The 10,549-nt window shown below is 37.4% G+C and overlaps 2 protein-coding genes across 5 annotated transcripts; both read right to left on the bottom strand.

Annotated features, from left to right (window-relative positions):
* Nucleotides 1-2,445: 2,445 nt before the first annotated feature.
* Nucleotides 2,446-6,844, bottom strand: LOC121985479 (trihelix transcription factor ASIL1-like). 4 transcript variants are annotated; one of them, XR_006113192.1, is made up of 4 exons: nucleotides 5,485-6,844; nucleotides 3,731-3,893; nucleotides 2,961-3,040; nucleotides 2,446-2,748 (listed from the first exon to the last, which is right to left on the bottom strand). XR_006113192.1 is itself a non-coding variant. In XM_042538962.1 (2 exons), the coding sequence occupies exons 1-2, from the start codon at nucleotides 6,353-6,355 to the stop codon at nucleotides 3,015-3,017; spliced, it is 897 nt and encodes a 298-aa protein (XP_042394896.1). In that variant the 5' UTR covers nucleotides 6,356-6,834; the 3' UTR covers nucleotides 2,446-3,014. The 4 variants fall into 4 exon arrangements, 1 of the variants encoding a protein (XP_042394896.1); XR_006113190.1 differs by lacking the exon at nucleotides 3,731-3,893 and having other exon boundaries at nucleotides 5,485-6,841; XR_006113191.1 differs by having other exon boundaries at nucleotides 2,513-3,040.
* A 2,143-nt stretch (nucleotides 6,845-8,987) lies between these two features.
* On the bottom strand, nucleotides 8,988-9,669 carry LOC121987763. Its single transcript, XM_042541494.1, has one exon. It carries the CDS (start codon nucleotides 9,556-9,558, stop codon nucleotides 9,067-9,069), a length of 492 nt encoding a protein of 163 aa, XP_042397428.1. The 5' UTR covers nucleotides 9,559-9,669; the 3' UTR covers nucleotides 8,988-9,066.
* Nucleotides 9,670-10,549: the final 880 nt, after the last annotated feature.

Here is a 10,549-nt window from a genome sequence, read left to right as displayed (position 1 = left end):
GAATCGAGAGATTTAAATATTTAGGATCACTTTTACAAAATGATAGAAGAATTGAGAGAGATGTCTTACATAGAATACAAGCAGGATGGGTGAAATAGAGGGGAGCATTGGGTGTTTTATGTGACCGTAAAGTACATCTTAAACTTAAAGGTAAGTTCTATAAAACCGCAGTTAAACCTGCTATGTTATATAGAGCTGAATGTTGGGCTATGACTCAAGCACATGAGCATAAGATGAGAGTTGCAGAGATGAGGATGTTAAGGTGGATGTGTGAACATACGAAGATGGACAAAATAAGGAATGAGAGCATTAGAGAGAAAGTCGGAGTTGCATCTATTGAGAACAAACTCCGAGAGACACGTTTAATATAGTACGGACATGTACTTAGACGACCAATAAATATTCCAGTTAGGCGATGTGAAACTATGATAAACATGCATATCAAACGAGGAAGAGAACGACCAAAAAAGACTTGGTTAGCAACAATAAAATAAGATAAAATTTATTTAAATATAGATGATGATATAATAGGAGATAGGGCTCAATGGCGTAAAAAATTCATACAACCGACCTCACCTAGTGGGAAAAGGCTGGGTTATTGTTGTTATAATTATATTAAATTTTTTTATATAAAAAGTTCGCTTTTAAAAACGTAATCGCCTCTTCTGTTTACATATTTGATTCTATAAAATCTACACCTTACCCTTCCCCTCTCTAGTCGGTATTCTCGTGCCCTTTTCCTCCACACATTAATTTCATATCGTTCCGCACTTCCGCTCCCATGTCAATAATACTCTCAAAACACATCCTTTTCCTTGATGATCTCCGTTCTCCACTCATTCTTCTTCCTCCTTGTTAAGAAAAATAGGATTCCTCATTTATTCTTTTTTTTTTTAATTATATAAAGTGATAAATACCATCTTAAAATGATCCTATTAGTATTTTTTACCAACATTATTATTATATTAAATCAATTTTAATGATTATTGAGAAAATATATTTACATTTGTTATGATAAAATCAAAATTTCATGAAAATATATAATTAAAAAAATAAATAATTTGATGAAAATAAAACTGAGGTAAAAATTTTATCTAATTTTTTTAAGTAATTACTTCAATTATATTATTGATGATGTCATTTCTTAACTTAAAAATAGTTTGAATAATTTAAAAAATAGAAAATAATTTTAGAAAAATTAAAATTATTTGATGATAACTTTCTAGAAGAAAGATGTTTGAATCTTTGAAAACAATAAATATTAATGATTTAGATTTATTTGCACAATCATTTTTTTTAAAAAAATAATATAGTCAAAATTTTAAAAGATATGATATTTAATAAAAATAATATTTTTTAAAAAAATAACTTATAAAATACTCATGAAAATACAACTTCTATAATGCCTCAAGATTAATATAGCTTCAATAATTTTTTAATTAAAATTAATAAAATCTTTCAATAATATCTTAAACAATATTAAATAATTCAACAATTTGATCGGAAAAATTTATTATCTAAATTTGAATATAAACATTTAATAATAACTTTACATTTAAAAAAAACAAATTTTATAATAAACAATTATGTTATAAATTTATATTTTTTAAAAAATATTTTTTTTTTTATCTACGACCTTAATAATGGTTGAGATGACCCTAGACCTATGCATGTGATCTTAATGGTTTGTAGGATTTGTGGCTAATGGGTACAATTTTCTAAAAATGTCATGCACTAATTCAAAATGGCTCACAAAGCTAGCCCCATAACTATACATAAAAAAAAGTAAATCAAGACATCAAGTAAATCATCACATGAGAGAATATTTTTCTATCAACTTCGTGAGAAATCACTCGCCCATTTTTGAATGTGATAAATGAATATAATTATATCAAAGGATGATTACACTCATCTTATACTCTCCTCACAGCTCGTCCCAACTCATATGAATGGAGATAAATCATAGGATCAGCTTATAGTCGATTGTCAAATACCTAAAAGGTGCCAAAAAAAAAATTTCCAAGGAAATACACCAGTCAAAAATTGATCCATATCCAATTGTAATAAATCTGTCACTCTCTATCTAACTGGACATCCCTATGAAAACATGATCAATGAATACAAGATTGAATGGAGGGATTTTATTATTATTATTATTATTATTTTACATTTTTTCTAATTTTTTTTATGTTTTTCTCTTATCAAACGATGTTTTTGGTAAAAAAAATTCGTTAACCCCAAAATAAAAAAAAACCTCAATTTTTTGAAGTTTTCTTATTCTAAATTGTATATCCCTTTTGCTAACGTATCGGGCATGGAACATTATTCGAGAATCATCGATTACCTAAATTAAACAAAGTTTTTATTGATAACTTTGGATGGAAAATCAAAATTATCGAACATAACCCCCAACCAAACACACCCTTTAAGTTTAAGATTTTGAAGTGCTATTAAACAATTTTCATCAAATAGTTTAAAAAAAGACTCGTAGAAAAGTTAGTCCACATTAAAATGCTACCAAACAAACAATTATCCTTAAATTGCTTGGTGACAACTTTGACAAGCACTTTGGCAAAGTATTTAGTGGCAACACCTATACACTATGAATGCAAGGAGTTTAAACTATTAGTGGCACTATAGAATCGCAAAGGACTTTAAGTTTATTGTCGGTATACCTGAAGTATGGAGTCCTCTCCTGAGCCATTTATTCATGATCAGTGGTCATCACTTGCATAACTGAATCTGATCCTGTTTAAAAACACTGAATTAGATGAGTCGTCACGACACCAGTAATCTTGCAACTATATCTGACTCCGTAATCATATGGTGTTAGAGACAGAACATTCGCTGCAAACTGGATTCCTAAACACACAAATGATGGTTACAAAGCATCTTTCTAGCGTTAAGATAATGAGCTTTAAATAACACAATTAAGTGGCGGCTGAAAAGAGAAGAAAAACCAGTTGCTGTGGTGTCGATCACAAGGATGAAGATGGATGAAACATGGGTCCAAGTTACTCGAGATTCTCCATGTAACCATCTGTAGCAACAGCAATATAAGCACAATATTCAATAACCAATCCAACAGATATATGAGGCAGCAACAACAAAGAATGAAGATTTAACAACAATCAAAAGCATATGTGAAATAAGAGCATTTTCATCTCGAGATACCGAGATTCTGTTGTATAATTGTTTATAATATAGTAAGATCTGGGGATATAGTGCATAAAAAGGTCAGTACACAAATCTAGTATAATTTTGGCATATCTAATAGTTCAAATCTAGTACAACATTTACAATATGTAGCAATCTAGCATCCATTGAGATTCCATTGGACTATCCTAAGCACACATGATAATGACAGTCCAAGAGACGTTATAATAGACCAAATCTGAATGTAAGCACACATGATAATGGACACGACACTATCATCATCGTGATCATAAAAACACATGTTTATCCTAACTATTTGAGATCACTTGCAAGCTACAAAAATTTTATCCCGACTTTAGATAGTAACTATATAAAGACCATAAACCGCCAAATGTTAAAAACACGTAATTCTCCATGCACCTGGAATTTTGGTTCCATTCTACATTTACAAGTTAAGGAGAACGCATCAGCTGGTCTTCAGATAGTGGGGTTGATAATGGCAATCTGAATAGTTCTTTTAGTACTTTTTGACCGAGTTTGATAAGGCAAATAACAAGATGAAGTTACAACTTACGGAGAAGCATAACCAATTTGTCATCACAAAGTATAAATGGATCGGTCAACAATTGCTTGGTCTAGTGGTAAGCGAGCTAGATCCAGAGGTCTTTTTGTTAACTATCAGGATTAGAATTCTTATAGCAGCACTCCCACAGTTTGACCTTGTCCCTTCCGCTACCCTGACAAACAATTATCTTTCATTCAATGTGATGTGAGGATTCCTCATGATCAAAGACTAAAACAAAGTAATAAATGAGTTATTGGCTTGCTTCCTAACATCTTAAACTTTGGAGACAAGTGATCACTCAATCGAAACTTATCATAGTTTTAAAGAAGAAAATCCTAAGCTTGTATCTCAGTATTGTCTTTAATTAGGAAAATTAAGTAGCCATTTACGAGCTAACATGTGTCGAGCTCAGCCAAGTCTAGTCTAATTCCCTAGTTCACACATCAAGGGAAGTGTTTAAAATATAAATGTATAAATTAAATTAATTCCTAACAATCAATTAGGTTCTTTGGATAAATACACTCAATAAATAACAAAAGATGAGAACGGGAAGTCCAATTATTAAGAATTGGTTATATGGATTTTATCTTGCAATGAGCTCTATAGATGATTATATCACTGGTGATAATCAAGTCAACTAGTGATCAATCAAACTTAACACCAAGCATATTGATGTGGTCATCAGATATTACAAGAAAAACTGCTATTGTTAGAAAATCAAAAGCATAACAAAACAAATAGTTATTAGAGCCAGCAATGAATGATATATCTTATAAACTGACTTGGATCCTTAAATTTAAAACTAGTACATTTTCACTTTCTTAATTCCCGCACGCCCATCTGTTATAACATGGAGTAGTAACATCGTTCAAAGGAGAAGTCATGAAAGAATTCCTAGTTCTTAACATTGAAATGGGAAAGGCATTACCCTGGCAAGTATCGGAGAGAGCAAACCGAAGTAAGCATGCAAGCGTTTATTAGTTCAAACATTCAAATGACTCATTCAAAGTTGGCACACTAGACTAGCACATTTCCTTGACGAGCATGAGGAAGAGCAAAGCTTAGGTAAGCATGCAGGGCGTTTATTTGTGAAAACTTTCAAATGACTGATTCCATGCTGGTGTAGCAAGCCAACATATTATGCAGCAATATATGGTCACTTTATCATCGACGATTAGAAATCAAACCACCCTTAACAATGCCTATTAAACAATTGGGAAGAAAAATAACTCAAGCTAGCACAGCTATAGAAACTAATGCCTTCTTACTTTTCCATGAGTATCCTAATTCTATCGGAGCATTCATTGACAACAACAGTTGCTTCATTTTTGCTAAATTATATGGATAGAGTGAGGTTAACATTAAAGTTACCATGATCCAGGAAATATAAAATGAAAGCTTTTTCGCTTTGTCTAGAGCTTATCTACTAATTTGAATTTGATCCCTACAAGAACCAAAGGATAAAACAGATAAATGTTTGCACTTTTTCCTATTTCCTAAATGTAACCAACTCGACAAGATTGCTAAAGAAAATTTGATAATGAATACCACTTATAGACACAAAATATAACTTGATATCGATGATCAAGTGGCCCCGAGTGCTGATGTGTGTAATATCAATGTTTGTATCTAAACTATGACAAAAAGGAAGTAAGTCTTGATATAATGAAGAAAAGTAAAACATCATGAGGCTACAGAGCAAATACAAAGTTTATAAAAATCAGTTAAAAAAGTTAAGAAGGGAGGAAAGTCAGCAAGCTCACCGGTATCAGCTCGCTTGGCACGCTTAATCTTCACAAGCTGTACCTGTGAATCCACAAGCATCTGCATCCTCCGGATCTCTAGCTCCTTGGCAAACTCCATTCTCTTCTTCTCTATTTCCATCGTCTGCTGCTGTTTCTCCACCTCAACCCTCTCATATATCTCGGAAAACCTCACCATCGCCTTCGCAAGCTCACGGATTCCATCACCGTCCCCTATAGGTCTCTTCCATCCCCATCCAGATCTGTCCGGAGATCTAGACGGCGATCCCAAGTCCTCGTCATATTCCTCGTAATCGTCCTCCTCCGCTGCTGCCGCAGCAGCAGCGGCCCGCTGGAAGATAGAGTCCGCCAGAGAAAGGGAGGGTGTCGTGGGACGCTTGTCCTTCAAATTCAATGGCCGGACGGCGGCCGCCGCAGCAACCGGCAAAGACCCGCCCTTTCGTTGGTACGGGAGCGGCAAGGCTAGCGGAGGCGACAAAGGACGCTTCTTCACAGCGGGAGCAGCCGCAGACGCCGACGATCCAACGAGCGCATCGAGGCGGGCGAAGAACGGCCACTGGCTGCCGGCGGCTCCCGACCCGGACCCGATCCGCCCCTTCTCCACCTTGTACTTCTTCTTCAGGGTGTCGATCCGGTTCTTGCACTGCACGTCGGTGCGAGGCTGGCGGCGCCCGGTGGCACCGCGGCGGGAGTTGACGGCGTCGGCGACCTCCTGCCAGTGCTTCTGGCGGAGATGGCCGCGGTTGAGCTCGAGGTAACGGTCGCCCCAGGCGTCCACCAGCGCCGACGTCTCCCCCTCGCTCCAGCAATCCTCCCGGTACGGCAAGCCCGAGTTCGCCGGCCGAGAAGCGCCTGCCTCCTTCCCCTCCATCAGATCCAAATCCCCAGATCTAGATCAGATCCGATCGCCGCCGCCCCTTGGTTTCTCTTCTCTTATTCGGTTGTCGTGTAGCTGACGGAAAGAGAGAGGGGGCGGCAGGTGGCGAGGGGAGGGGAGGCACGTGAGGGGCATGCGAGCGAGCCAGCGAGGGGCAGTCGCCGTGCGGCGACGTTGTCGCGGGGTCCATGCGGGAGACGGGGTCTCACCGCCGTTGGTTTTGGGTGGTTGACGGGGAAGGCGGGGAGGCGAGTTAAATTAATGGCGGGCGGGGAATAAAGACGAGGGAGGCGGCCACCGGGAACAGCCGGTAAGGGCGGGAGGTTTGACCGTATCAGATCAGCCAGCGACCCGGTTTGGGGTCATCGAGCGGAGATGCAGTTGGATTTGGGGTTTAGCCGTTTAGGGTTACGGTGGAGTCGTATTTTAGGGTACGAAGGAGAGAGAGAGAGAGGTGTAACCAGTGGAAGTGGGGACCGGACTAATGGAAAAGAATTTGAAGATCTACCGTATCGACGGGAAAGTTCCCGAAGGGTTTGGTACGAAGGAAATCCCAAATCTCACACTGTGTGCGAAACATAGCAAAAAAACAAAAAACAAAAAAAAAACTTATTATCATAATTATTTTAATATTATTATAATATGATTAAAATTATTTTATATTGAAGTAGTCTCGACTGAAAATACTACAACAATAATGGACAAAAGTATCGTCATCACTTCCATTGACGTGCACAACTTCCAAATTTGGGCCATGTTAGCATGCTCCATCCTCTCAATATATAGTCCATCCCTATCCTCCGTGACTAATGACATATTGGTGTAAATAAATCTCGTTGATAAATTTGTATAGGTGTTTGATGTAAGAATCTATTTTATTGTTAAATTGAGATATTTTAAAGTTGTCATTCATATTGTACAACGATATGTAAAATATCAGAAATGTTAAGAGGAGGTAAGACTAAGGATGTGAATTCGGAGGGTTGGATGAATTCGAATTGGGTTAAAGATTGATTATCTAAAAAAAATCTTAATCCAAATCTTGCTGAATTCAAATTCAACTTGAAAATTCTAAATCTGAATATAGATAATCCGAATAATCCGTCCAATCCAAAAAAATTATCATTATATAAAATATCTCAATTTTTAAAATAAAATTGATTTAATCCAAAAAAAAACTCCTAAATTCTAAATTTAGATCAATCTGAATCCAACTCGAATCCTATCTGAAATTAAATCAATCCAAAAAATCTTAATCTGAATCCTATCCGAACTTGAAGATCTCCAATCCAAATTTAATTTTTTTTAGTTAACTCGGATCGAATCGAATTTGATCGGATTATTTTTGACACCCCTATATACATTATTTTATAGGGTATTTATAGATGATATAACTAAAAATATTTGCCTACCTATAAAGAATAGCAGAGTATAATGATCTTCATTTTGAATGCATTTGTGCAGCAGCAAGTAGAACCAATCCCCACTGCTTTTGCCAAAAAAGTTGAGGATAAATTAAGATGGCAGAAGGGCAAAAGGGAGGGATGAGTCAAGTCAGTGAGCCCAGCTTTTGATCAGTGCACATGAGGTCATTCCATATACACATGAGCTCGAGTGAGGAAGATTTCCTCGGTTTAGAAAAGCTGATTCTAAACTTGAATAAGTACTCGTGATTTGTTCTTTTTGCAAAGTATGTAGGGCCGGCAAGCCTCTAAGATAACGACTTTATCTTTGCCACTTTTGAAAGATTTCTTCTCTTCTCCTTCTTGCTTTTTTTCTTTTTCCCCACAGCGGCAGGAGCAGGAGCAGGAGCAGCTGGATAAGCTCAGCAGTTTGGCCTGAGTTTTACTGATCCAGTTTTGCTCAATCTCCTAAACACTTTGACTCGATTGGACTCTTTGAGCTCTCCAATTCAAACTAGTATTCTAAAAAATCCCGATAGGTTAGAAAAGTCTATTATTTAAATTTTATTTTATAGTCGTCCGGTGCAACAACTGAAAGCGACCAGAAAACTCCAAGGTTGATTTTTAAAATGGCAGGGGAGTACCAGCACTATCAGCATGCAAAGATAGGAATTGAGGTATCTGAATTTCATTTGATTAATTTGAAGATAGACAAAGATAGACGATCTTCTTCTTAATTCTTTTATCGGATAAATTTTCAAAATAGTTCATATTAAAATTTAAATTCTAATCCTCTTATTTATCTTCTAAATACTTTACCATTGCATCATACCCATAATATGATGGTATAGTATAGAGGAATAGAGTACGAGAGACCCATAAAGAGAATGGGGCCAATGAAGCCATCAATCATTGTCACATTCAACGACCACAAATACTACACTGTAAGAGCGAAAGAAAAGGAAAAGAAAGAGTAGTGAAAGGAGTGGGGCACTCCTTTTGTTTGACTAGTTTTTAGAAATAAGTGTTTCAGGATCGATCAACTTGGCTAGTTTAGACCCAATCGGAGATGTACATCAATTCGATCGTTATTCTCTTATCCATCAAAATTAAAGATTATAATTTTATTAAAGATCAATTGGATCATTATTCTCTTATCGACAAATGTAAATCTATGATGAAGGTGAGAGAGTGAGTAAATCTATGATTTTGTAGGCATAATCTTGAATTTAGCAACAAAATTAAAGATTATGATTTTATTAACAAACGATAGGAGGAAAATCACAGGGTCCGTGCTCTGTTTCAGAGCTCCATGGAGGTTTCGGAGATGCTGTCTAAGTGCGGCCGCCACACGCCCACCCGACCGCGCCGCCTCTCTATGTACCCAAGCGACACCTTCTCCGACAGGATCTCCGATAGGTACCGCTCGTTCAGGTCGCGCATGGCCTTGCCGGCTGCTGCCGCCGCTGAGGCGCCGTCGGTGTCGGCCGCCTTCGTCTTCCTCCTCCTCCCCTTCCTCCGCCTCCGCGCCGACGCCGTCGTCTCGATGGGCACCAGGAAGTAAATCCTGCCCCTCTCGAGCTCGGCGTCCGGCGGCAGCGTGACGGCCTTGGTGGCCTCGGCGCCGTTGGGCGGACGACGAAGCACGTGGTCGGGGTGCGCCCGCATGACGTCGCCGGCGGTCACGGCGGCGCGGATCTCCTCCACGCGGCCGTTGCCGTGCACGACGCGCACCACGTCGAGGGCGCCGCACGGCAGGATGCAGGCGATGCAGCACCTTATGGCCTCCCTCATGGCCCCCAGAGAAAACAGGGGAAAGCAGAGCAGAAACAAGATCGAAAACAGAGGAAAGCAAGTGAAGTGAAAGAAAAGCGATAAAAAGGGCAGGGGTGCCCTTGAAAGAGCTTAAGTTTATAGTAGGACTCACTCACTCACTCAGCCACCCACTTTTGATGGATAAAGATTTGTTCCTGTAGAAGGTGGTCACCCCCACAGACAGTCAGTATCCCAACTATTTGTAAAAATGTAAATTAGAAAACTAAGTAGATAATCGCATGGAAAGATTAATACAGTGAGTCTCACAATAATTGATAAAAAGATAAATTTAAAAACTAAGTAGGTCATAGAAGCATATTTCTCCCTAATTCATCGCAAATCGACTCTTACTTATCTATAACTCTACCATGTAATAATCAACTCAACTAAGCTATGAGAATTGTTGGATAAAGATTTGAGAACTTAGAGATTGGGGGTGTTATAACTTATAAAACCTAAGCAGTATAAATATCTGAAATAAGAACTTGGGAAATACAAGAATATGTGCATGGATTAGTTTCATAAATTAATCATGATATAATAACATAATACATTAAATAAAATAGTACCAGGAACCTGATTAAAGAGACATTATCTTTGTCTTTAACATTGTCAAGAAATAATCTTCTAAGGGGCTTAAGGGATGACGACACTATAAAAAATTTTATCGATGAGAAACAATAAATTAAGTCAAGATGATTTTTTAAATCCTTGTGGACCTCTTCTTATATAGGCAACCAATCTTTTATCAGGTCATATATGATATAATATATTAGACTAAAAGATTCTACAAATTCAACCCATATCCAATAACCAAAAACCTACTAAGCATAAGTTAAATCATTTTAAAGGATTCAGATCGTATTCACACGTGTAACTTACAAATAAATTTACCTAATAAGAATAATTATATCTAATATAGGAAGGCATGACCCTTAACCTATTAGCAATAATGTGTAGACCGGTATAA

The sequence above is a fragment of the Zingiber officinale genome, chromosome 5B (genome assembly GCF_018446385.1).
Source record: "Zingiber officinale cultivar Zhangliang chromosome 5B, Zo_v1.1, whole genome shotgun sequence".
In the NCBI taxonomy this organism is placed as follows: domain Eukaryota; kingdom Viridiplantae; phylum Streptophyta; class Magnoliopsida; order Zingiberales; family Zingiberaceae; genus Zingiber; species Zingiber officinale.
This window is presented reverse-complemented; position numbering and strand designations above follow the sequence as displayed.